General features: G+C 27.1%; 1 protein-coding gene across 1 annotated transcript in view; it reads right to left on the bottom strand.

The window, feature by feature from the left end:
* LOC105847919 (uncharacterized) overlaps positions 1-26,236 on the bottom strand; it is a 39,187-nt gene extending 12,951 nt beyond the window's left edge. The window contains exons 1-3 of the mRNA XM_065789517.1: positions 26,059-26,236; positions 15,962-16,480; positions 8,240-8,315 (exon numbers count right to left, since the gene is read on the bottom strand). Of these exons, the coding sequence (XP_065645589.1) occupies positions 8,240-8,315; positions 15,962-16,480; positions 26,059-26,236 (773 nt within the window). The remainder of the gene's footprint in view (positions 1-8,239; positions 8,316-15,961; positions 16,481-26,058) is intronic.
* Between the last annotated feature and the right edge of the window lie 257 nt (positions 26,237-26,493).

The raw sequence follows: 26,493 nt of genomic DNA, 5'->3' as shown, positions 1-26,493 counted from the left end.
TGTGTAAATTAGTTTTTTTGATAAATATAATAATGTACCGCCACAAGAGGATTCCGTTGGTGTGTGATCAATGTTGTAATTATCAATGAGAATTGAATGAATTGAGGATGTTCCTTTTTTTAACCTTGTTTCAGTTTTACCAATAATGGAAAAATCAAAATAAATTAATGATAATATTATGTTTAAATCCTCAAAATGTTTTTGTAACGATGATATATTTAGATAAAAAAAGGAGAGAGCAATTATTTTATTAAAATTAAGTGTACATAATTCGCTTATGTCATAATATTTACAAACTAAGTCTAATGAAGTAGAAATTTCTTCCTCAGAATCTAAAACACGAGATGAAACATAATTATTAATTTGATTAAAGATTTTATTTAAATGAAAAGATGGGAAAAGGTTTGTAGACAGAGGTAAATCATCAGTTTTAAGAGTTTTATCAGAAGAAAATAGCAATTTAAATTAATTATCTTGTACATCTGTGAATGGAAAGACACTTAAATAATATAGTTTACATAATTCCGCAATGAGCGACTTAATTGTAGTAAACTGTACTTAGTATCATTAAGCCTGTTACATTTTGTATCAGTCCAAAATGAAGAAATATTATATTGAGATGAGCGGCAACTTTGGCTAATTAATTTTTTTACACAAGTGACAGATTAAAGCCATAGTGGAACCGCAATATTAGAGAGAATGTAAAAAAAAATAAGTAGAAAGTAAACAGCTATGTTATTAATAATTGTTAAAACAAATAATGCGTATGAATAGATAATTAGGAACGACCGATTACAACATCGAAAAAACTAACAATTGTAATAAATAATAATAATAATGGTAGTTAAACATTAATGCAATAGCCAAACAAACATGAAAATATGACAAAAACAAAAAAATTGAAGAAAGTTATAAAATCAAACTAAATAAGTAAAAAAAACTAATCAAAGTCAAGAGAAATAAAAATTAAAAATATAATAACAATAATAAAAATAAATATTTGATATTTTATATCGAAATAAGTAATCTTATAATAAATTGTAGTAATATAAAAAAAAAATAAAAGTGTAATATTTAAAATATGATAAAAAATAATAAATACAACAATAACAAAAATAAAAACTATAAAAATTCTCTTTTGATAAACTGATCTTCTCTTCTTATCTTCTTATTAATTTATCAACTTATCTCTTTTTTTTTTATCTCTGTTTTTTTTTTCTTCTTATTTTGTTAAGTTAAAATCGATGTTTGAATTTTCTTTTATTTGTTTTTTTAAATGGTAATTTTGAGTGTTTATTTGTTAAAAGTTTCTTTTTTTATATTATGTATTTTTTTTTTACTCTTCTTTTTTTTTGATATTTTTGAATTCTTTATTTGAAACAATTGGTAATTAAATCAGTTTTTGATTTTCTTTCTTTTTTTCTTTTTTTTTTCAACAATTAAAAAAACATGACTGCCATCTGCATTGACATCCACAAAATATCCTTCACTTTCTATTTAAACTATTTAAACCAAAACTTATCTTTATAGTTTGTAAATATTACGACATAAGGGAATTATATAGGCTTAACTTTAATAAAATATTATGGAAAATGTAAATAGAAGCTACAATTCAATTGTAATAAATTGCAAACACATCCCTACTCCTTTAGTCATGTTATTAAATGTTTTCCCAAACAAATTTGATTCAAAGCAAATCTAGTAACGAAGAAAAGAAGGTTTTTCAAGATATAAACCTGGTAAGAAAACTAATTAATAGTTTTATGAATAATCCAAGTCTCTCATGTTAAGAACGCGCAAAAAAGAAAGGATTTTCTAATAGTTTTAATGTAAAAGTTCAAAATAAACATTTTTTCAAGCTTTCAAATCACAAAAAGTTTCTAACTGCTCTGAAATTAAAAAAAAAAAAAGTGCAAGAACCCGCTGAAAAAAAGTTTTATGACAATTATATTTCTAAAAATTTCTGAATTATTAAGAGTGATAGAATCTTTATGAAGTACGATTATCAGCAAAATCCTGATGCTGTCCATTATAATGTCAGATATAGAAGAAAAGCAGATAAGAAAAATTAAATATGGAAAACATGACAAGCTTCTTAAAAAAACCTTGATTTGGCAGGCTGTTTGTAGGTATGACAAAAAATTAGCGCCCATATTTTTGAGTCATTACTTTCTGGTAAAATATATGTTAAAAAGTCTTTAAATATACGTTATTTACCTCTTACTAAATCATACTATAGTAGACATGTGTTCTGGCCTAATTTATCATCAAGTCATTATAGCAAACTGGCTTAGGATGATATAAACAAAATGATGTAAAAGTTGTATCTAAAGCAAATCCTCCGAACTGCCTATAATTCAAAATTATTGCAAAGTACTGGATAATTATTAAGCTAAAAATGAAAAAAAAATTATGCAGAAATGTTACAGATTTAAAAATGTCATTTAAAAAGTAACAAATAGTTTTGATTGTTATTCTGTGTGCAAGCTTGCGTACCACCAAAGCAAAAGTTGAATCAAAAATTTATTAGATGTCAAAAGGAATAAATAGTTACTTTGAATTATTTTATCTTCTTATAATATTGTATTAAAATTAATACTTAGTTCGAAATAAAAGTTGATGAGTACCTTTTTTTAGTTGTTTTTCTACTTTCACACTTATTTCTTGTACACGCTTTAAATTTAAGTTATCAATTTATGCCCAAAAATCGGATCTCAGAAACCATAGTGCAGGGCATTTCCAAAAAATCACGCACGGAACATTGCATCTGTTGCATTAATTATTTTGAAAATAATGCAATTTGTAATAACTGACTTATTTAATCGACATCTATGTATATAATACCTATACAAAGTATGGCCGCTATGGGTTGCGTCATTATAGAATAAATTAACTTTTTAATAGAGTCACGCACGGAACAAAAAAAAGCAAAAAATAAAAAATTAATAAATGAACCCTATTTTCTCTGAAAATGTATTAGTGACGAGTGTTTTGTTCTTTATAGGTAATTATACAAGCATTCTTAAAGATTATTACAAAGTTACAGAATTCAATAAGGTATCTTTGCTCCACAATAGTAGTTTAAACCAAAATCACGCACGGACAAAAAAAAAGTAATGAACGAAACATGCAAACTTTAGTCATTTTTGGATTGTATTTTTAAAAATAAATTGCTTGCAACTATCATAAATAACATATATATCAATACTAATTGATTAAATACATGTTTGACTAAAAAACAATACTTTAATGTATTATATTAAAGATAAATAATGTATTATATAGATAATATATTATATTAAAGATAAGAAAGATATAATATCACATTTTAAAAAATAGGTGTAGTCGTAACACTTTGGCTCGATAATAATGTGTCCACGGTTATCAAAAGTGTGGTTGCGGTACTAACGGTTTTAACTCACACAAGTCATGCCAGGAGAGGTCGTCTACAGATGGGTATATAAAATGAATTCATTTTGTTCCTTTAGAAATTTAATATGCGCCATATTATCTAAAATTTCTAATACTTCGGCAAGGTATGTCTTTGCTCTACCAGCAGAACGCAATTCTACAAAGGCAAATATAACTGGGGATATAGTATTAAATTTGTACCTTTCAGATGGAGATGATACCCCGTTTATCAATAATGATGATGATGAATTCTTAACAATTTTTCCATTTCTGGTTGGTTACAAACTGCCATAAAAGCACCATCAATATTAAAAAGAAAAGAGTGGTGCCAACAAATACCCTTGACTTTAAACTTATCTTTGAGAAGTGTCTCATCGATCTCACTTTGGTTTGTGGTAATACACTCATTTGTAATCAAGATGATGTAAAAAAACGAAATTTTAATAATCAAAAATTTCATATCTACAACCTTCATTTTGAGGTTTTTTCTCTTAATAATGACTTAAATTAATTTTGGTATTTTTTTCACTTGCAATGCTCACAAAATCTTCTAAACTGCGACAATATCGTTTTCTAGATTTTACTGTTGTCCAAACCATTCTTTTTATTTCTTCACCTATGCCATCAACTGCCCCCTTTCCATGTGATGTTGCAAAAAATGACCAACGAATCTCAACAAGATCAGATTATAATTTGTGCAAGTTATTCATGGCTGTCATGACATAAGAGTTTTTGAATTGTGATGAAGGACCATCAGTGAAAAAGTGTAATTTACAAATATTATGATAACGATTTAACAATTGTTTGATAATGAACAAGACGGCTTATTTATCATGAAGTAAATGATCTGATACAATGGCATAGGAATGTGCATTTTTCTTACTCCAAACTGCAGCAGTGAATACTGTTAGTTGCTGATTAACCCAGTAAGCAGATTGAATTTCACTTTACTCCATTATTGTGTAATTTTCACTGAAATTCATCTGATTTTAGAAGAAATAAAAATATGGATGAATAGTTTATTTATAAATATAAAAAAAAGTTTAATACAAAATTATTAAGTTTTGTTATCGTACTACATATAAAATTACACTTTCACTTACTTGTATAATTAATTCATTTTCTGATACATTTTGGCGACATAAACGAAAATACGCACTATGTTGTCGCTTTATATACACATGACGTATATAATCTGGCACATGCTGACGCAGTAATACACACGCCTTTAACAAAGATATTAGTGGTTGTTTAATTTTCAACGCATTTTCTGAGGACCATTGGTCAAAAACAAAGAGCGGTTTGTTTGAATCGTCACCAAATGAGTCTATTACATTAGAAACATATTCATCAAACTTTGGCAAACCACAGTTCGCTTTACATTACATAAACATGCAAGATTGGTTGTTTTGATTACACACAGATCTGGCAACTATGTCTGACATAATATTAAATTTTTTTTGAAGGGCATTTCTTAACAACCTGAAATTTTCATGGTATATGCAGAGGCAAATATTGTGGGGAAGATCGTTTACTAGCTTGACATAGAATGGCCGCAGATTGTAAAACTTAGATTTCCCCACTTTTAAATTAATATGCTCACTTTTAAAAAGTGAACATGCTTCTCCTATGGTCAGCATGTGACGAATTTGTTTCTAAACGAAAACAAAAATTGTTTACAAAAACTGAAAAACTTATAAAATAAAATGCGATTCCTACATATAAACTATGTGTCATACCTTCTCTTTTGTTTTCTTATTAATATCAACATCTTTGCGTCCTGGAGCCATTCTATTAATATTTTCTTACAAATAAAAATCAAGAACTTTGCAACTAACATCGTCCAAACCAGCGTAGTCAGGGCCTGATTCTGAAATATCAGAAAGTAGTATGTTTTCACGTTTACAAACTTCTTTTAAATAGTATTTTCTTTTGTTTGAATCGGCAGGTAATGCTGAATTAATTTTTTTAAGTGCCTTTTCAAAACTCTGCGGAGATAAAAAGGATTGTTCAATATCAGATGTAGATTGGTTCACCTCTCGCTTTCGCTTCTTTCTTTCGCAATCTTTTCGATGTACTTTCTCCTTTTCCTTTTCGCTCATGTTAGCTCTTTTATTTTTCATAACTATTAAATGCTTAACTTTGTTCATTTTAATTCTAAATTCTTTTAAGCAACTGTTATCAATCTAACTAATTTATACTCAGACTAATTAATTAGCAAATATGCGATTCAAACGTTATAAAGCTGAAGAAAAATAATTATCATGCATTGATGAATATTTGTCCGTGCATGATATGTCTGTGCGCGATGCAAAAAAACAATGCTAAAATATCATAGAAGAAAAAAAACACTTTTGCGATTCAATTCAGTAGCCTAAAAATACACAAAGTAAAAAAAATCACTTTCATTGAAACTTTTTATCACTTCTTTTCCTAAATAATTGAATCTTTTAAACCACGCACGGAAATTCAAAATGCCGTTCACTTAGGCATAAAATTTAAGATACCTCCAAGATACCTAGTTGCAATTTATGATAATGAAATATCAAAAGACATCATTATCTATAAGAATCAAAAAAATCTGGGCCATGAAATCAATTTTAAATATTATAATCACATGTAATAAGAATTTTTATTTTTTGTATCAAAAAATTTTTTATTTATTGCGAAGTTTGGATAATTAAAAAATGAAGAAAAACTTGTCTTCTATAATTTTTTCTTTTGGATAATCAAAATATTACCTATCTTCTTTTAAATTTCATCTTCCGAATTAAAAAAAATATTTGTTTTAAAACTTCATTTTTTTTGACTCACTGGAATGGAAATGCCCTGCAATGACAGGAATTTCAACCCTTAAAAATTACTTAATGTAAAATACATATGAAGAAAGCTTTATCTTTTGTTACATTTTTTAAAAATTCAGTCAGGCTGGAAATGCTGCCTAGAGAAAGACATTTTTCAAAGTATATTTTCTTTGCCATATATCTTGCATGATGTACAAGCTCAGGCTTACTTAGTCTGCACAGTTCATCACCAGATAACAATATTGTTGTCAATTCTGTCAACTCCAGATAATCACACCTGCACCTATCTCAAATAACACTATTTATTTAAATACAAAACAATACATTAATAAACTTATTTTTTATACAGAGTATTCAGTATACTTGAAATTTTAATACCTTTTTCATCATTTTTGTCTTAATATTGTTTTGAAAAAAAGATAAGGTTTCTTAAAACTATTCCTGCAGCCAGCTATCAAACATATTTTTCACTTAGTTAAACACAATGGGAATTATTAGAGTTTTTTTGATTATTTGAAAGAAAAAATAATTTAATTAAAAACAGAAATTTTTTTTTTTTAAAATTAATAATTCCAACTTGCGCTTTGACAATGAGGATAAATGAAAATTAAATGAGGATAAATTTGAGAATGAGGATAAATTAAGATTAAAACATTTGTTGCTAAGAGATTAAATAACACAGAAAAAGTCTGTGCTGCTGCATTGAGGGATAAATCAAGCCAAGGAAAAGCAGACTTCTGTCAATCTATGAAATATCCAACTCCAGCCAGGAAAAGTACATCTTTTTCCGTCCTTTCAACCACTTCCTCTGCAACTCTAAATGCAGTTGAAAAAGATAGTTTTAAGTTAAAAACATCACCTCCTGAATTAGCAATAACACTTTCCACTATTGTAACGTTTTACTTTATTAAAAGTCACTTGCCTATTGCTGTTAAATCTGTTTTTTTAAAAATACTTATAAGCAACTAAACAACAGAAATTTTTTTTTCGTATCTGCTACATATTCATAATCAGATTGATTTACACTAATTAAAAAGTTTTCTAAATTTTATGAAGTGTTGTTGTTGTGATTGTTGAGTGTTGTTGAGTGTTATTGTTCTTTAGTTTGATTTCCATGTTTAACTTGAAACACAATTTTTTGTGTGATCCACTTATAGTGCATGTAAAATTTTAATTGCTTGTTCCTATTCTTCCCATCTTAATTCCAAGTTGGTCCAAGATAAAGGTAATATTTTCATTTTTGGCTATAGATGTTTTTTTCTGTTTTTCCTAATATCTTCAGTTAGCTCTTCATTTTTTTTACTAGTCCTAAATCATTCTAGCAATTCTTTAAAAAATTCATTTTTTCTCTTTGCATCTGATGGGCTGTTTCTTTGAATATCCTTTTTTAACTTGTATTAGTTGTTCGCCATCTTATTGATTTTCTTCCTTTAAAGTGTTTCAAGTTTTAAAATAAAGATTTAAATTTCTTTGTATATATGTGCATGTAAGACATGACAGAAAATAAATAAAGTATGACATATGGGCCAAAGATAAGAACATGGTGCAAAAATATTTTTTGAACTTTTTGATCTCAATTTTGTTACTCAAATAATGTAACAAGTTATACCTAACGTTATATTTATATTTCCTTCTTTTTAAGCAAAAAAAAAAAAAAAATAAAATAAATAATTTGTATAATGAGAACACTTTCTTTAGCTCATCCAAAAAAAGGGCAAGAAATGACCTTTGCACCCATCTATAGAAGTCATGGAGTCATCCAATCATGAAAAAAATATATTTTAATAGTAATACTAAGGTTGGAGCATCTTAGAAATAGCAATGTTAGTTAAAATTAATAAAAGTCATTTTTTTAACACTTAGTGTACATATATTATTTGGGTGGGATGTTTCCACAGGATTGTTTTATTCTGTATCAGTTAGTTAGGGTGCCAAAAAAAACATCCATGTTCATTTTGTAAAAGAATAAATTATATTTAAATATTCCAAAATTAAAGAACAAAATATAAACTTTATTAGCTTACATTGTTGCATGCTGATTCTTACATAGATATATTTGCCAATTGACATTATCCAAATATATACCTCGACCATAATATCCTAATTTGATAAAACAAACAAGTGTACATATTTTTACTAATTTAGTATTTACTAACTATTTAAAAATTTACTTAAAATACCTAATAAATGATTTGATATACTTGGTACAATATCAATAGGACAGTGTTCTTTTAAATTTTTTCTCATTGTTCTAAACATTGTTCAAGATACTCCAACAATATTTTCAAAAGATAGTTTTATTGGAATATCAATGGTGTATGAGCCATCAAACAAACAGCTTGGATTGTTAATTGTGGCAGCTATACTCTGATATATTCCACTGTCTGTCAAATTGGAGATCTATAATAAAGATATTATAGTATATTACTTTTTAAAAGAAACCATATCAACTTTGATTTAGGTAGAAGAATTTATACACCATTGAGAGGATAAATTTTATTACCTTATATTTAAGATTGTTTGAAAACACTTTTAAAACATTCAATTGTGTAATCTCTGATTTTAACTTTACAAAAGATGGTAATAAATATTCCCAAATTAAGTTAACAGCTATATCAGATTTATTTGCGTAACTCAGATAAAAAGTAATATTGACAAATGTTCTAAACAATTTAAAATTAAAACTGATTAATAAATATTTTTGAAAAAAAAAAGGAATTTGTACAAAAAAATTATGGGTCTATTAATGTTGATTTATACCTTAGAATTACCATGGAATGTCAGAGAAAATTTTTTTTTAGACATCAGTAATTTTAAACAACATGTAATTTTTAAAGATATAATTTTGTTAGTTTACACTGACATTGAATGACACTGAACCTGGCTGGAAGTGGTTGATTCATAAGGTTATGTAGGAGACACATATATCAGGAAAAAGACAAAAGATAGAAGCAGAATGACCATCACAAAAGGAATAAAAAAAACAAAAAAAAAACCAGTCAGTTTTGAGATTAAAGTAAGTAGTGTGATGATAGAGTGAGTTTGAAAAATAAGTGAAAAATAAAAGATTTAAAGAGATTATGGGATGGTCAATAGCACCTAAAGGAGAATAATGAGAAACTAAATACTAGCTAGGGTCAGAGACAAGACACAAACCAAGAATGAAGATAAGTGATTAGGATTGTCTTGAAAACAAGTTAGAAAATTAACTATTTGAGTAAAAGTTAAAGAAATACAGAAGTTACGAGCTTTAATGCCAGCAGGGTCAGTATTGGGGCCAAGCCATCCAGTGTGATGAGCATTAAAGTCACCAATAATGGCAAGTTTTTTTTTTTAAACATATTCGCTTTTAACAAGGCTGCAAGCAGCCACTAATTAAAGTTGGAAGTTACTGAAAGGAAAAAGATGAAGATTGTAGAGCAAGATAACGATTAATGGATGACTTAAAAGATTGCAGATTATATGAATCAGGAAAGCAAGATGAAGGAAGCGAATTCCAAAGAGCTGATGTTCGAGGAAAAAAACTAGACGAATAAGCGCTTTTTGAGGACTTAGGAACAGTCACAGAAAAGTGCCCATTATAGTATTTGTAGAAAAGAGAAAGAGAAGCAACATTACGATGATGTGATAATGGTTGGAGGTTGGCTGCAAGAGCAGGTCCAACTATGTTTACTATGCGTTTATGCTCCTAGTCTAAAAGAGAAAGGGCATCATTAGAAGAACCGCCCCAGATATGGCAACAGTATTCCATACAAGGCCGGATTTGAGATTTATAGAGATAGAGAATAGAATCCGAAGTAAGAAAGTGACGAGCTCGATAAAGAGATGCAACCTTAGCAGATGTTAATTTTGCAACTGATTTGATATATGGTTTCCAAGAAAGATTGGAAGTAAGAGTTAATCCTAGAAGATGAAGAGTAGATGACTCATTGAGTACATTACCGTTCATAAATATAGGAAGATCTAAATTATTGCGATAACGATTGGCTGAAAAAAATTGAGTTTTATCTGAATTAAAGTTCACCAGCCACTGTGAGCCCCATGCTGTAGCAGAAGTGAGATCCCTTTCAAGCTCAAATGTGATTGAGTCAGAAGATTCAAACCGGACAAGTTTGTTTAATCTTTATTAAGAAAATGCAAGCAGAAATCTATAAGTCGAGTCAAGAAGATCCCACATTCACTGTCCTAGAAACGAAACAAAGTAACACCGATTTACATCTACGCCAACCTGATAGATGAAGAAAGAGTGCAAGGCTGGTCATCAGAATTATTCTGCTTACCCCGAAAGTCTTTGTTCAGGAGGTCTTCTACAAGACAGTAGCTGAGTGCAGTAAACATCTACCCAAGTCAAGTGTTTTTATCAAGACACCATTTCTTTTGCCACAACTAAGAGGCTTAAGGTAGGGAAATTTTATGTCAGAATTTGAGTTCAACTGTTTTATCTTTAGATCTTAGAATTAATAGCTATTATCCATTTCAAAACTTTAACATTGCATGTTAAACCTTTGCAATCACGATAAATGCGATCGTAATAAATAAGTCATCTATTTGCATTAAAATCAGGTTTGAATTCTCTGACTATTCTTTAATGTGTTTTCACTTAGTAACACTTCACTCAAATACCTTCATCTTTGTATTTTATTCTAAGAGTACATTCCTTTTAATGTCAATTCTAATCAAATTAAATAGGCACTTTATCTTTATCTATCCATTCATAAACCTTTATTTATCAATGCTGCTTTGGTAACTTTAATGCTTATTACACTGTGCTAGAAAAGTCAATGGAACTGGAAGGTCTAGAAGGTCAATCGAACTGGCACGCTAAGCACTAGAAGGTTAATATAACTGGCACGCTGGCACTAAGGCTAAATTGTTTTATTCTATTTAATTTCTTACCTAAACAAGTTGCAAAATATTCAACTTTGTGACTTGTTTTTCAGAAATCCTAAAACCTTTGCTCTTTGATTTGTGTTTTTCTTCTAACCCTAAATTGCGCTCGGTTTCTCATTATCTTTCAAGTCATTTAGGCTATGATTCGATCTCACTAAAAATTTTATCTTCATCATCACACTTCTAAAAACTTTTTTAAGGTTAACTAGAAATCCTTTAATAACTTTTATAATGAAAGTCTTTGGATTAATATCTTTTGACTAAGTGTTGAAAATTGCTCCTATGTAAACTGTTAGAAACAATCAGCATGGTAGCTTTTATTCCTTCTTTTAAATTTCACTCATGCCCCTCTATGCCCCATAGTTTTTTTTTTCCTGTGCAGCTGTACAGGAAAAAAATATATGGTATTTCTAATTGCAACATTTTTTTGCCTCTACTTCTAGTTAAATACTTTTCGGCGGTGCTCTGTGACATCTGGTAGCACCTTAAAAAATAGAAAAAATAAATTGCTTACTCATTTATCATTCCATCATATTCCATGTTAAGTAGAGGTTTGTTAACTAAGAAAATTAAATTTTAAATGTTGATTGTGTATTTTCAAGTTTAAAAAAAACTGCAAAACATACAGGTTAAATTACACAAATAATAAACCAATAAGACATGTACCAGAAAAAATCTGTGCGTGTTCTGATGTGGTGATTACGTAAACCATGCATAATTTTAAATAGCTAATTGTTTTAAAATGTCATTGTATTAGTGTTATTCAAAATTTAAGCAACTCTATTATTTAAATAATTAGTTTTAATAAAATGTCATTAAATCAAGATAAGAAGGAAGAAAAGTTTTGCATTTTCTTGTTGAAAATCCTGGTGTATCAAACAAAACAATTTCTAAAGAGTTGCAGGTTGCTTTGAGAACAGTGCAGAGCGTTGTGAAATGATTTCAGGACACTGATACAATCAAAAGGAAATCAGGAAGTGGAAGAAAAAAATGTTTTGTTAGACGAGATCTTGGTAAAAAAGTAAAAGATGCCTTAGACAGAAAACCGGAGATATCTGTTCGAACTGTAGCGAATAAATTCAAAACAAGTGTTTCCACTATACAAAGAGTGAAGAGAAATTGTGGTTATAAATCTTACAAAAAGGAAAAAGTTCCTCCTCGTGAAGAAATGCAAAAAAATGTAGCAATTCATTGTTCAAAGCTGCTCTATAAAAAATTATGTGCCAAAAAATCTTGTTTGATTATTGACGATGAAACTTATTGTGCTGCATATTTCTGATCTCTTCCAGGTCACCAATACTACTCAGCAATTAATTGCAAGAAACTGAATTCCAATTACAAATGCATTGGAATGCAAAAATTTGCAAAAAATTTTTAGTTTGGCAAGCAATTTGTGAATGTGGTAAAAAAAGCTCTTGTTTTTTGACTACAGAAATAATTAACACCAAAATATACATAAAAGAATGCCTCAAAAAACGTCTTTTGCCGTTTTTAAGAACAAACACGGGTAATCCGTTATTTTGGCCTAATTTAGCATCATGCCACTACTCTGGGACAACTTTAAAATGGCTTAGAGAACATAGAGTAGATTTTGTTGAAAAATACTGCAATCCACCAAATTGTCCCGAACTACGTCGAAAAATATCGAAAGATATTGGGCTCTTGTCAAAAGAAAACTAAGGTTCAATGTAAAATAAGTCAGAAACATTAAAGATTTCAAAAATAAATGGATTATAGCTACCAAGAAAGTCCAGCCGAAAACCGTGTAAAAGCTGATGTCGAATGTAAAACACAAAGTGCGTGCGTTCTCACATACAAAACTTTACCAACTTTCTTAAGTGAAATTTAAGAATATAAATATATGTACTTTCAAAATAAATATAACATTCAATATCGAAATACAATAGTTAAAAAAATATCCTTTAAAATGTCCACGCAGATTTTTTCTGGTACATGTCTTAGAAGTTATAATTGTGGCATTTTGTTTATCATATAACAATACAAATACTTTAAATAACATAGTGAACCAATTTTAATTTAAATTAATAAACACTAGTACATAATTACTAAAAAAGGTATTCAAAAAAACTTTTTTTTTCTACTTCAGAGCGCATCCAGATATGCATATAGCAAATGGTCATATTATTAGATACATGTCTTTTGTTTTTTTTCATTTAACTTTAAATATAGATTTTAAAAGAACAAATTTACTTCTACCCCAATATTCCTTTAGATTTAAATATTGACAATAGTGTGCAATACCTTTTTTTGAAATTGTTCATAAATAACTGTGGCATTAATTTTTACCATTGATTAGATAGATTATTTCAAAAACATGAATTATTCTAAATTTTATGCAAAATCTTTAATAAGCACAAGAAAAAAGCACAAGTAATCAAAGCAAAAAACTTGATAAAAAAATACCCCAACAAAGTGTCAGAGGTTGAAAATATTGACTATGCATCACTATGCTGAGAGCTAAGCGAATAATATCAATTGCGTTGAAAAACAAAAAAAAAGTGCAAAAACTTTTCCTAATCGTACAAGAAAATAATAATAATTTCTAACAGAACTAAAGGTAGAAAATATTCTATTGAGCATTTAACAGCATTAAATTTGTATTCAGCATCATTTAATTAGTTGCATTTTGAATTGAATGATCCAAAACTAATATACATTAAATTCCATAGCAGCACAAACTAACTTTTTTATTGTATATACAGGAGATATTCTCCAATAATTGGAGGTCATTAGAAGACATTTGAGGTCATCTGAAGACATTTAGCTGGTAGTTAAGGCATAGAGGAATGGCTTCTCAGATATTATAACTCAACACTCAAATCTGTAGAACTAGGAAAGTTAGCAGTTAAACCCCGGTATTCTCGAATAGATATATTATACAAAAAAATGAAATAATATTTAATGACAAATTGATGCACTTGATAAAAGTGGATTTAACAAAATATTTTATGTTAGTCATATTACCCAAAGAGAAAAATTTTATGTAACTTTGTTTATTTTATACTTCAAAATTTGTCTCAAAGAAAAAATTGTTTCAATTAAATTTATTAGATTCGTTGGCTTGGGACAATCGCTAGCTTGTTAATTTGTTAGATTGGGACATTATTTAGCTTAAGACATAATGCATTTAAGGTTACATCACTGCTTTAAAATGTAAGTAAAAACTGCAAAAAAAAAAGCCTTTTTTTTTTGTGCTAAATTAAATAGTTTCAAATCATTCTTTATAACATAGTGAAAGATATAAAAAATTATTTTTTGATTTTCATGTTCATAAAGAATTGAAATTTTATTAATTTGGTGAACATTACAAAAATATTACATTTTCTATTAAAAATATAAACATAAAGTATAAACACAAATACAAATGCATTAAAAACTGGCTTTTTGTAAAAAAATTATTAATGTCCACCAAAATTTAGATAGAACAGACATTCATTGATAAGTGTTCTAAATTTCAACCATCAAGCATAAAGATAAGTTATAAGTTTTAATTGACCCAAGACAGGTTTTCCATAAAAATTGTTTACAATATAAAAGCAATCCCCAAATCATTAGCAATATTTTGACAATATTAGTTTTTATTATGCTTAATGTAAATATTAATTTTACAAGTAAAAATAGATCTTTTATGATTTTTTAATTTGAAGATTAAAGTATGTATAAAAAAGTTTTGTAAACTATTGGTATCTTAAATCAGTGAATTTTGAAACTTTTTTTGCAAAAATTGTTTACTTTTTGATAAACTCTCTACATAATGCCCAATTTTACATTGCATTAAACATCCATGACACATTAATGCACCAACAGAATGAAAAGATGAAATCATTTCATTTTTTGAACCTTGTGAAAACATCTTTTCATTCTGTTGAACCTTGTGAAAAAAGATTATATTAATTGTAATTTTTATTTTTTCAATTTAATAATTATCTTTTTAAATTTGTTTTTAGCTTTAAAGTTGTTGTTAAAATTATTTAACAAGAAATAATTAGAGCAAAAGTCTTTAAAATATGTACGTGAAAAATGCCTACTGAAAGAGAGGATATTGAAGTGTCACTAAAACCTTGAAGGAGGAGGGGGAGTCCGAAACCTAACATTACCAAACTGCCTATTACCAAGAATAGTTCTATTATCAAGTTTAATATTCTTCAGAACTAATATATAAATAACCAATATAGTAAAAACAGCAAAAGAGAACAAAGAAAAGTTCTTGAAGAAATTAAAGGAAACAAATTTGTCAATATATATCCATTTAAAAAAAAGTAATGGTCCAAATAAAAAATTTTAATAAAAAAGTGGTCCAAGAAGAATTCTTAATGAAGTTCCTATTTCTAGTTACGGTATTACCATCAAGTCTCTCAAAACATAATAAAAAACAAGGAGATTATGACAGCATAAATCGAAGTAATCCAATTTCCTATTAGATCACTTTGCTATATTCAATATATACCAATTTTATATATCTAATTAAAGCTCATAAAGCTGAAGAATCTTATGTTATGAGCATAGTTATATTAACTATGTAAAACGTCTAACTATTTAGTAAAGAAAATACAATCTATCAATCAATATGTATTGAATCAATCGGTATTAAACAAAAACAAAACATGCTTGAAAAATTTTTTGAAATAAAAAAAGGATCAAGTTTTATTTGATGTAGTAAAGCTGTATTTTGAAAACCAATTTCATATAGTGTTATAATAAAAAACAAAGTTTATAAACTGTAAAACGAAATTGAATTAACTAACAACCAATGCTAACATATTTTATTAGTAATATATTAATATCTTACCATAAAGTTCTGGAAAAAACAAAAATAATAATTTTAATAATTAAACCTTTTTTGTATGATATCCCCAACTTAATGCGATTATTGTAGGCTTTACAAAAAACATTAGTTTGCAATTTATCATTGGGCATAACAACAATACCAATATAATTAACAAATCCAAAATGATTATTTATAGCATTATTGTAAAAAATTAGCAAATCAATACAGTTGTATCCAGGTTGCATAACAAATGACACAAATTGTTCTTTTAAATATAACTTTGAGTAAGTATACAACATATTTTTCAGACTTTTAAATGTATTATTGAATAAATTATCTTGAGACACTAACAAGTAGACACGTACTTTAAGGCTATTGAAATTAAAAGAATCAAAAAAACCATCTATTGAAAAATTTAAACTTGCAACAATTACATCCGAAGTCAAATTAACATTATATGCAAATAAGGATGTTGACGGATAATCATAATATTGTCCAAATAACACACTGTTAATTAACACATTTTCAAACTGAAATAGACGTATTTTTGTATGAAATGTCTCAACAGATAATAACTGTAATTGATCTGAAAAATAACATTTTACAATTTTAACTTTATTAATAAAAAAAAATAAACAAAAAATAGCTACAAAAAACAATTTTAAACTAATTTTTTATTTTATTTATTATTAGCATCTAAATTGGTATATATATATATATATATATATATATATATATATATATATTATATATATATAATAATAATTTCATATATAATTTTAAACTAATTTTTTATTTTAAATTACTTGAAAATCATTAAAAAAATTTTCATTTAACACTGTGTTTCATCAATAAAGGCTCATCAGAAATGAATGATCAAATTAATAAAACTTCAATTTATATCAAAAACTAATTTACAGGAAATCGTAATGTCTCAACTACTGTAAAATTTTACACATATGTGGAATATGCTAATACTATTATAAAAAGAGTTCTTAGAATTGATTACTTCTGCTTTTTTATAAAAAGATTTTTTAAAAAATGGGGGATTTAATGTAATTATTATTTGAGCTCACTTATTTTTATAGATTTTAAGGAGAAACTTATTTTCATGCCTGAATTTAGAAATCAATTCTGATTTTTTGTTTAGTAAACATTGTTGGTTTGCATGTGTAATTATTTCAAATTTTTCTTGTAGGCAGAGTATGCATTTTTTGAAAATATTGTTATATGCAGGTGCTAATTTAAGAAGGGACCAATTTAGTATAAAATCATCAATATTTTTATCTTTTAATTCCCATATGTATTTTGACAGCATAGTGTCTTTTGAAAACTTTTAATTTTTAAAGGATTGCTTATGATTGACAAAACATTTTTTCCATTTACCCTCTGTTTTTGTTATTGTTATTTAAATCTTTGTAATTTATAATTGCTCTGTTCTTTTAAGAACATCTAGTATTCTATTTAGTAGAATACATTCTAAAATTGTTTATATATATTAGGCTCCTTATTAACATTTGTTGAGCACTCTTAATTGTATTTTATAACTCTGTGTAAATATGGAAACTAATAATTTCACTTACTCCTTTAAAAACATACGTATACTAGATGAAAAAAGTTATACTATTTCCTTGATTGAAAAAGTTTCATTAAAAGTTTCATTAAAAAGTTTCATCAAAATTTTCATTAAAATTTTCATCAAAATTTTCATTAAAAGTTTTATTAAAAGTTTCATTAAAAGTTTTATTAAAAGTTTCATTAAAAAATTCGTTAGAAAACCCATTTTTTCTTAAAACCAAAAAAACAAACACAGATTATGTATTTAATAATAACCAAGATAATGATAATTATGAATTTAAAACAAGAAATACTCCGCCCTTTATACCTGATTTGGAAAATTTTGAAAATGACCTATTGCATTTAATTAAAACAATAGTTTTAATTAAATGCAATAGGTCTAATAATAAGTAATAATTTTTGTTTTTTTGTAATAATTTTTGTAAAAATATTTTGGTTTTTGCTGATAAAACAAATACCATTTACCAACTCACAACAGAAAACTTTGAAAAAATTTTACTTGACAATATTACAAGTTCTTATGAGAAAACCCCTTAAAATTTAGAAAATGCAATTAATTTAGAAGCACCAAATTATTGCAAAAAAAAATAAATCTTGATAATAGAATTGAATCAACTACCCCTGCCCAAGCCTTTGTAACACTTAAAGATCAAATTTCACAACAAACTTTCTTGTAGGTGATTGGTTTTCTCAAAAAGTGAGATTGGACATGTAAGCAAAATTAAATTGGACAAAATTAATAATATTCCTAGAAATAAATTAAATTTACAACAGTGGAAAATACCACTGATGTTATGAATTAGATCTCCATAATTGAAAATAAAAACGACTGTAAATTTATTCAGTTTGACATTAATGAATTTTAGCCCTCAATAACTGCAGATATTTTAGATAAAACAATTGAATTTTCAAAAAACCACACAGTTATTCTAGAAAAGACAACCCATATAATAAAACATTGCAACAAAACCTTACTTTAATTTAATAAGGAAACTTGGAAAAAGAAAAACATACATGACTGCTTTGATGTAACAATGAGCAGTTATGATGGAGAATTAGATGACAGTTATGATAAAATTTTGTGAATTTGTTGGACTATATCTTTTAGATTTATTAAGTAAAATAATCAATATTAATGATTTAGGCCTTTATTGTGACAATGATTTAATAGTAGTGCATACAAAATCTGGCCCATAGCTGATAAAATTAAAAAAAATATTATAAAATTTTAAAAAGATATTGACTTTCAAATCGAAATAAGCACAAATTTAAAAATTGTGAATTTTCTTGATATCACATTTTAAGCTCTCTGAAAATTTATCTAAACCTTTCAAAAAATTAAATGATGAATTATTGTGTATTAATATTAATTCAAATCATCCACCCCAAATTCTAAAACAAATCCTAATTTCAATTAATAACAGGCGAAACCAAAACTCATCTAATGAAAATGTATTCAATTCTTCTTTTTGAAAATGTCCTTAAAAAGTAGTTTCCGAAATTTTGAATTAAAATTTGACCCTGAAAAAAAGAATACAAAAAAGTGAAATAGAACTAGAAATGCAATTTCTAGTTCTATTTCACCCCTTACCCCCCACCCCAGTCCATATAGCAAAAATGTTTCCACTAACATAGGAAAAGTGCTTTTAAAATTGGTCGATAAGCATTTTCCGCCCTTTAATAAATAAAATAAAATTTTTAATCAAAATACAATCAAAGTTAGCTACAGTTACACAAAATATAAGGAAAGAATTATAAAAGGTCACAATAATGCTTTGTTAAACAAAAAAAAAATGCTAGATGAAAAAACGACAGAACATTGTCATTGTAAACAAAAAAACAATTGTCCAATGAGTGGAAATTGTTTATCAAAAAATGTGGTATATAAATGTGTTGTTTCCTTTAAGAATGTACCTGATAAACAATATATTAGCTTTACAGAGGGTGAATTGAAAAAACGTTTTGCCAATCATAAGCAACCCTTCTAAAATAAAAAGCTTTCAACAACATTTCCTGGTTGCCATTTATTTCCATCATGGATACGAACACTGTCTTTCTCACCTACTTTTTCAATTTTTATTTGCATTTTTGTCGTAATATTTTTTATGTAAATTTTGGATTTTTTCATGATTATTCTTGAATTATTTATTTTCGTCAACTGGATTTACTTGAAGTAGTGACTGCGACATTGATAGTGTTGATCTCAATCTTCTTCCACTTATAAGTTGAGCAGATGATACAAAACCGTCAATAGAATATTTTTCTACCTCTAGTAGAGCTATGCACAGATCTTGATTTGATCTTTTTGCTTTGGTTAGCAAGTTTTTTTGCTATTTACACATGTCTCTCAGCCATTCCATTTGATTGTTGATACTGTGGACTACTAGTTATATGTTTAAACTCCCACTCTTTACTAAATTTTTGGAATTTTGAATATGTGAATTGTGTGCCATTGTCTCTCCATACTATCTACAGAATGCCAAGTCTGGAAAAGATCATTTTTAGTTTTTTTTATCACTTTGTGCGATTATATGTTACATAATCTTTTAATTTCCTAATAACGACTATAATAATAGACCACTATTAAAAAATATAGATTATTCCAGTGGAATAAAACAGTTCCTACGATTTAAAATTGATGATTTAGTATTTAATTTGATATCATTATTTCCTTTTTTTACTTTTTTGAGTATTCTTGACATGTTTCTATGATTTGTTTGTTAATGCCAGGCCAAAATACAGTTTCTCTAGCTATCATTTTAGTCTTTTCAATCCCCATGTGTGATAGAAGTAATTTTTAAATTGTTGGTTTCTGCATTGATGTTGGAATTCAACGTTTTGTCCTTTAAAAATTATTCCTTTAATAAGTGTCAGTTTATCTTTAAACAACCAATAAGGTTTTACTGAATCGTCAACCATTTTTTTATCCTGCAGCTATCCATTTGTTATGCAATTTGCTACTACATTTAATGTAATAACTTAGAGTGTATTTATTTTTATTTCTTTGGGATTTTTTTCTGATGATGAACAGTTTGCATAGACCATATGCACTTGGGCAATCTTCCAGGATTTCTTCTTCCATTTCATGGGTGCGAGCTCTGGATAATGTATCTGTCAAAATCATTTCTTTACTAGCTTTATATATTAAATCAATGTCATATTTTTGCAACCTTAAGAACATTCTCTGAAGACACGGAGGAGTGTTTGCTTACACTTTCTTCATGATATTTTCCAACTATGACTTTTTTTCCATACATATATTGGTGAAATTGCTCACATCCAAAAAGTACAGTGAGAAGTTCTTTTACAATGATTGCATTGTTTAACTGAGCTGGTATCATTGACCTTGATGCAAGTGCAATTGGTTTTTTATTTTATTTTTTCATTATTCATTTGTTTCCAGTTGTGTTTATTTGATTCAAACCAGTCTGTTTTGCTTTTTGATACATTTTTGTTGTTCATGAATTTTCTCTATTTCAATATTTGTCTGAATGTCGGATTTTCCAAACCAATATCTTTTTTGAATGTAATTGATTTCATTTCTAAATTTGCAACTTCTTCAGCTCTGCATATGTTAATCACTTTTGTTAAAGTTAAATCTGTTCCTTTTTGAAGTAGATTGTTTCAGATGAAGTAGATTGTTTTAAAGTAGATTATTTCAGACTTCTTCTGATTTGATTCTGTCAATTATTTTGCATAATATAAGACCACTCATAACATTCTTCTTTCAAAAACCAGATTTCTTTTCGATAAACAGCATTCTTTGAAACTTTCAAACAGTTCTTTTACTTTAATTTCATCAATTTCACCATTATCATTTTCTATTTTATTTCAAGTCCATGTGTTGAATATTTCTCTTCCTTTTTCACTGATAATAAATAAGAATATTTGTGATGCAAAATTCTTTTTTTTAGTGAAGACTTTCTTTTAATTAAAAGGGTATCTCGCCAAACCAAAACCCTCAGTTGATGTATCTACATGCTGATTGTAAAATCAACTATGCCAAAATCTTACTTAGTCGATGTGTACACTCCGTTAACGGAGTAGTTACAGCCTGCTAACGGGCTGTGACTGCTGTATGTGCAGTGCACGTTCTGCGCTTTGATTTATATGGCTCAAGTGCAGAACTTTGTTTAGTTGGTGCACTAAAGTGTGCAGCAACAAAATAACAATCTTTGTGAACTTGAAAAAAAAAAAAATTCGATACTGAAAAGAGAACCTGGAACTCTCGGCTTACTAGCCGGAGGCAGAATCCCATCGACCATGCTTACGTTGCTAGATAAATGAAAATTGTATTAATAAAATAATATTTTTGCATGTATAATATATTATTATTTATTATATATTATACATATAAGATTTTGCATGTATTATATATCGGAAGAATAGATTTTTAAAATTGGTATCATATTTAGGATGGCAATGTTAATTTATACAATTTTACACGGAACTATTAGGGTAAAAAAAAAACATTAAACAGACTGAAAAGTACTATTTAGTTAAATTAAAGAAGCTCAGAGAATTATGGACATTATTATATTTAAAATCGTTTTGTATTTCATAAAATTTTGTCCCAATATTTTCTCTGGACAATACTTTTTAACGATTGTTAGAAATTATTCTCTAGAGAGAATTATTTACATAACAATCATTACATATGTGTATATATATATATATATATATATATATATATATATATATATATATATATATAAATATATATATATACATATATATATATATATATATATATATATATATATATATATATATATATATATATATATATATATATATATATATATATATATAAATATATATAAATATATATATACATATATATATTTAAATATGTATATCTTAATCTTAATATATATAAAGGGCAATGTGTGCGTGTTCGTTTGTTTGTTCTCTATAGAAATCCAAACCGCCAGACCGATCTCGATGAAATTTGGCATGGGGGTAGTCCTCTAGGGGGAAAAGGTTCTTATCTGGGTTTTGACCCCGTACCCCGACCTCCGGGGTCAGGGGGGGACCAAAAATGGGCCCCCTGACCCCGGGGTCAGGGGCCATTTTTGGTCCCATTTTTGTGTACAGATATCAGGTAAGCCAGTTTAAATATTGGCCCGGGCAACGCCGGGTAACTCCAGCTATCTTAATATATATAAAGGGCAATGTGTGTTTGTGTGGGTGTTTGTTTGTTTGTTCTCTATAGAAATCCAAACCGCCGGACCGATCTCGATGAAATTTGGCATGGGGGTAGTCCTCGAGGGGGAGAAGGTTCTTAGCTGCGTTTTGACCCCGACCCCCGGGATCAGGAAGGCCCATTTTTTTGGGCCCATTTTTGGGCCCATTTTTCAGTACAGATATCAGGTAAGCCAGTTTAAATATTTGCCCGGGCAACGCCGGGTAACTCCAGCTATCAGGTAAGCCAGTTTAAATATTGGCCCAGGCAACGCCGGGTAACTCCAGCTAGTACATATATATATAAATATATACATTTATATATATATATATATATATATATATATATATATATATATATATATATATATATATATATATATATATATGTATATACATGTTTGTATATATATATATATATATGTATATATTTATATATATATGTATATAGATATATATATATATATATATATATATATATATACATATACATATATATATATATATATACATATACATATACATATATATATATATATATATATATATATATATATATACATATATATATATATATATATATATATATATATATACATACATATACATATATATATAAATATATATATATATTTATTTGTATATATATATATATTTGTATATATATATATATATTTGTATATACAAATATATATATATATATACAAATATATATACTTGTATGTATATATATATATATATATATATATATATATATATATATATATATATATATATATATATTTTAAACATCTTTGCTTCCAACAAGGCTGCAAGCAACCACTAATTAGAGTTGGAAGTTACTGGAAGAGAAAAGATAAAGATTGTAGAGCAAGAGAACGATTGACAGACGACTCAAAGGATTGTAAATTATATGAATCAGGTAGGCAAGACGAAAGAAGCGAATTCCAAAGAACTGATGTTCGATGAAAAAAACTAGGCTAATAAGAGTTTTTGGAGCACTTAGGAATAGTTACAGAAAAAAGATGAGACTTAATTAAATGACGAGTAACACGAGAATGAATGTAGTAGATGGCACAAGAGACGCTAGCTCTTTAGAGCAGTGCCCATTATAGTATTTGTAGAAAAGAGAAAGGGAAGCAACATTACAATGATGTGATAATGGTTGGAGGTTGGCTGCAAGAGCAGGTCCAACTTTTCTTACAATGCATTTTTGCACCTTGTCTAAAAGAGAAAGGGCATAATTAGAACAATGGCAGCCATAATCTAATGTGAATTCTAAATACGTGTACATGTTGCGTGTAATTTTGTGTGCTATAATAAAATTGAGCTGCACAAAGGTGGTTTTTTTTTTATTTCTTTAAGGCTAAAATTAAGCTTTATTTCAAAACAAATTAGTGAGTAAAAAAAAGAAACTGGAAAGAAAAACAGAATACCCAAATTACTAACAAAAAAAACTCACATGAAATTAAAAAAAAAATTACAGTTCTTATAAATTTAAGTTCAAATATAAAGCTCCTGATTTATAAAATAGATTTCTCCATTAATCAAAATCAAAAAAAAACTCAAAACAAAAAATAATCAAAATGAAAATCAAAAAAAAAAAAAAACTGAGCTATTGTTCACAATCATAATTTTAAAATATTTTCACATCCATAAAAAGAGGTTTTAAGAGAGTGTTCTCAACAAAATTCATCTAATCAGATTATATAGCTTGTGAACAATCTAAAGCTTGTTCATTTTGTGACATGTTGTTAGTTAAAGACAATAAAGTATGACCACTAAGCAGAGGTGGAAAATAACAAATTACATTTACTCGCATTACTGTAATTGAGTAGTTTTTTTTGTGAACATTTTAAGTATTTTTTTTTTTTTGTTATAAAATTTTTAAAAAATTGCCTGTTTTATAAAATTTTTCTATATATTTATCAGTGATGTTTCAAGTGAAGTTATAAAGACATTTAGCCTCACTTATGTTTTGATTTTTAATTTTATCTTTAGAATTTTAAAAGAAAATTTTAAAAAGAAAAAAAAAATCTAAAAAGAAGATTTACTATCTTTTTAGAATATGAAAAAACATGAAAACTAATTTGTTAGTTTTAACTTATTATAAATCCTACTTACACAACTATTGGCTTTTTTTTTGAAGATGTTCTTTTTTAGATGCTCCTTGTTTTAAGAAAAATTTATTCAAAGCATTTTTTTCATATATGCATAGCACGCATACCTTTGCAAAATATAATCAGAAGTTTACCAATTCTATATTTCTGCAAACACAAAGAAAAAAAATGCTTTACTAATAAAATGAGTGTTAAATAACAAATTTTAATATCGTATTATTTATATTAAAAACACACACTCTTAAAAATATTACTTAAATATAATAATTGTAAATATATACTGAAAAGGATAGATCATGTTGTTTTTGACAGGTAAAAAACAACATGTTTTTTCCTGATAAAAAAGTAATGTGGTAACATTTACTTTAAATACATTTCTAATGAGCTACTTTTAACTTTGACTTGAGTAAACTTTTTGACTTGTAACGTTTACTTGTAAAATTTTACTCAAGTAGCAATACCCAATAGGATTTTTACTTGAGTACAAAGTTTTGTTACTTTTTCCACCTCTGCCTCTAAGAAAGTTATAGGGACACAAAAAGGAAAACATCTGTCTGATAATAACTTTTTTTTGTAAAAATATTTTTGTTATAGTAAATTCAGCGTGGCCGCATAAAATTTTCATAAAAAAAAAGAATTTTAGAGGATTTTGCATCTAATTAAGAGGAATTAATAAATAGAAATAAAAAATAAAACAAAAAAATAGCAGTTAACAAGGAGATTCGACCAAATTTTTAAACTATTAGAGAATAATATAAGATTTCAGAGGAGGTTTTTGAAAAAAGAGGACTTTAAAGGAGCTGTGGTCACCTTGAAATTGAATCGCAACTTATTGAATAACAATGCGCAATTGTGGCAAAAGCAAAAAAAAAAAAAAATCAAAATGAAGGGATAAAAATGAATGACTTCATGTCTTTTCCATAACACTAATAATTATTTGCAAATACAAATCAAATTTTTTTTTATTAAAAACAACTTTTCAACAAACTCAAAAACTTTTTAATTAAAATAATTATCTGCATGTATTAATTGAAGATAAATTAAAAATGAATACTAAATAAATTTTTTCAGGTTTTCAAAATAAGAAAACACTTTGAGTTTTTCTAAAATGAATAAATATTTTTGAGTTTTTCAATGTACAAATAAAATTTTCCACATTTTTCATCATTAGATTGCCTGGTTTTTCATCAGTACTTTTTTCAGGTTCACCAAGTTGAGTAGAAAACTTTTAATATTATCTCATTAAAATATTCTATAAAAACAATAAAAATATAATACAAACCTTTTCCATTTGATATGCTCAATGTAGTGTATTTTTTGTCAAATTTACAGTAAGTATCATTTTGTGATTCATTGTCTGGCATGATAATGATACCAATATAATTAACTGATCTAGAATATTTATTTATAGCAATATTATAAAGATTCAACAAATCTATACTATTGTATCCAGGGTGCATAGTAAAATATAAAAAATTTTCATTTGTAAGGTATTTCTTTGAATCACTATACAAAATATTTTTCAGATCGGAAAATGTATTATTAAATAAATCATCTTGTGACACTAATAAATAGAAAAGTAACTTAAGGCTATCAAAGCTATATGTTTCATAACAACAATTGACTGAAAAATTTAGACTCGCAGCATTTACACTTAAAGATGTGTCAAATTTAAATGTAAATATTGATGTTTTTGGATAACCAGAATCTTGGCCAA

The sequence above is a fragment of the Hydra vulgaris genome, chromosome 02 (genome assembly GCF_038396675.1).
Source record: "Hydra vulgaris chromosome 02, alternate assembly HydraT2T_AEP".
Classification (NCBI taxonomy): domain Eukaryota; kingdom Metazoa; phylum Cnidaria; class Hydrozoa; order Anthoathecata; family Hydridae; genus Hydra; species Hydra vulgaris.
Note: the sequence above shows the minus strand (reverse complement) of the source record. Positions and strands in the feature narration are given on the sequence as shown.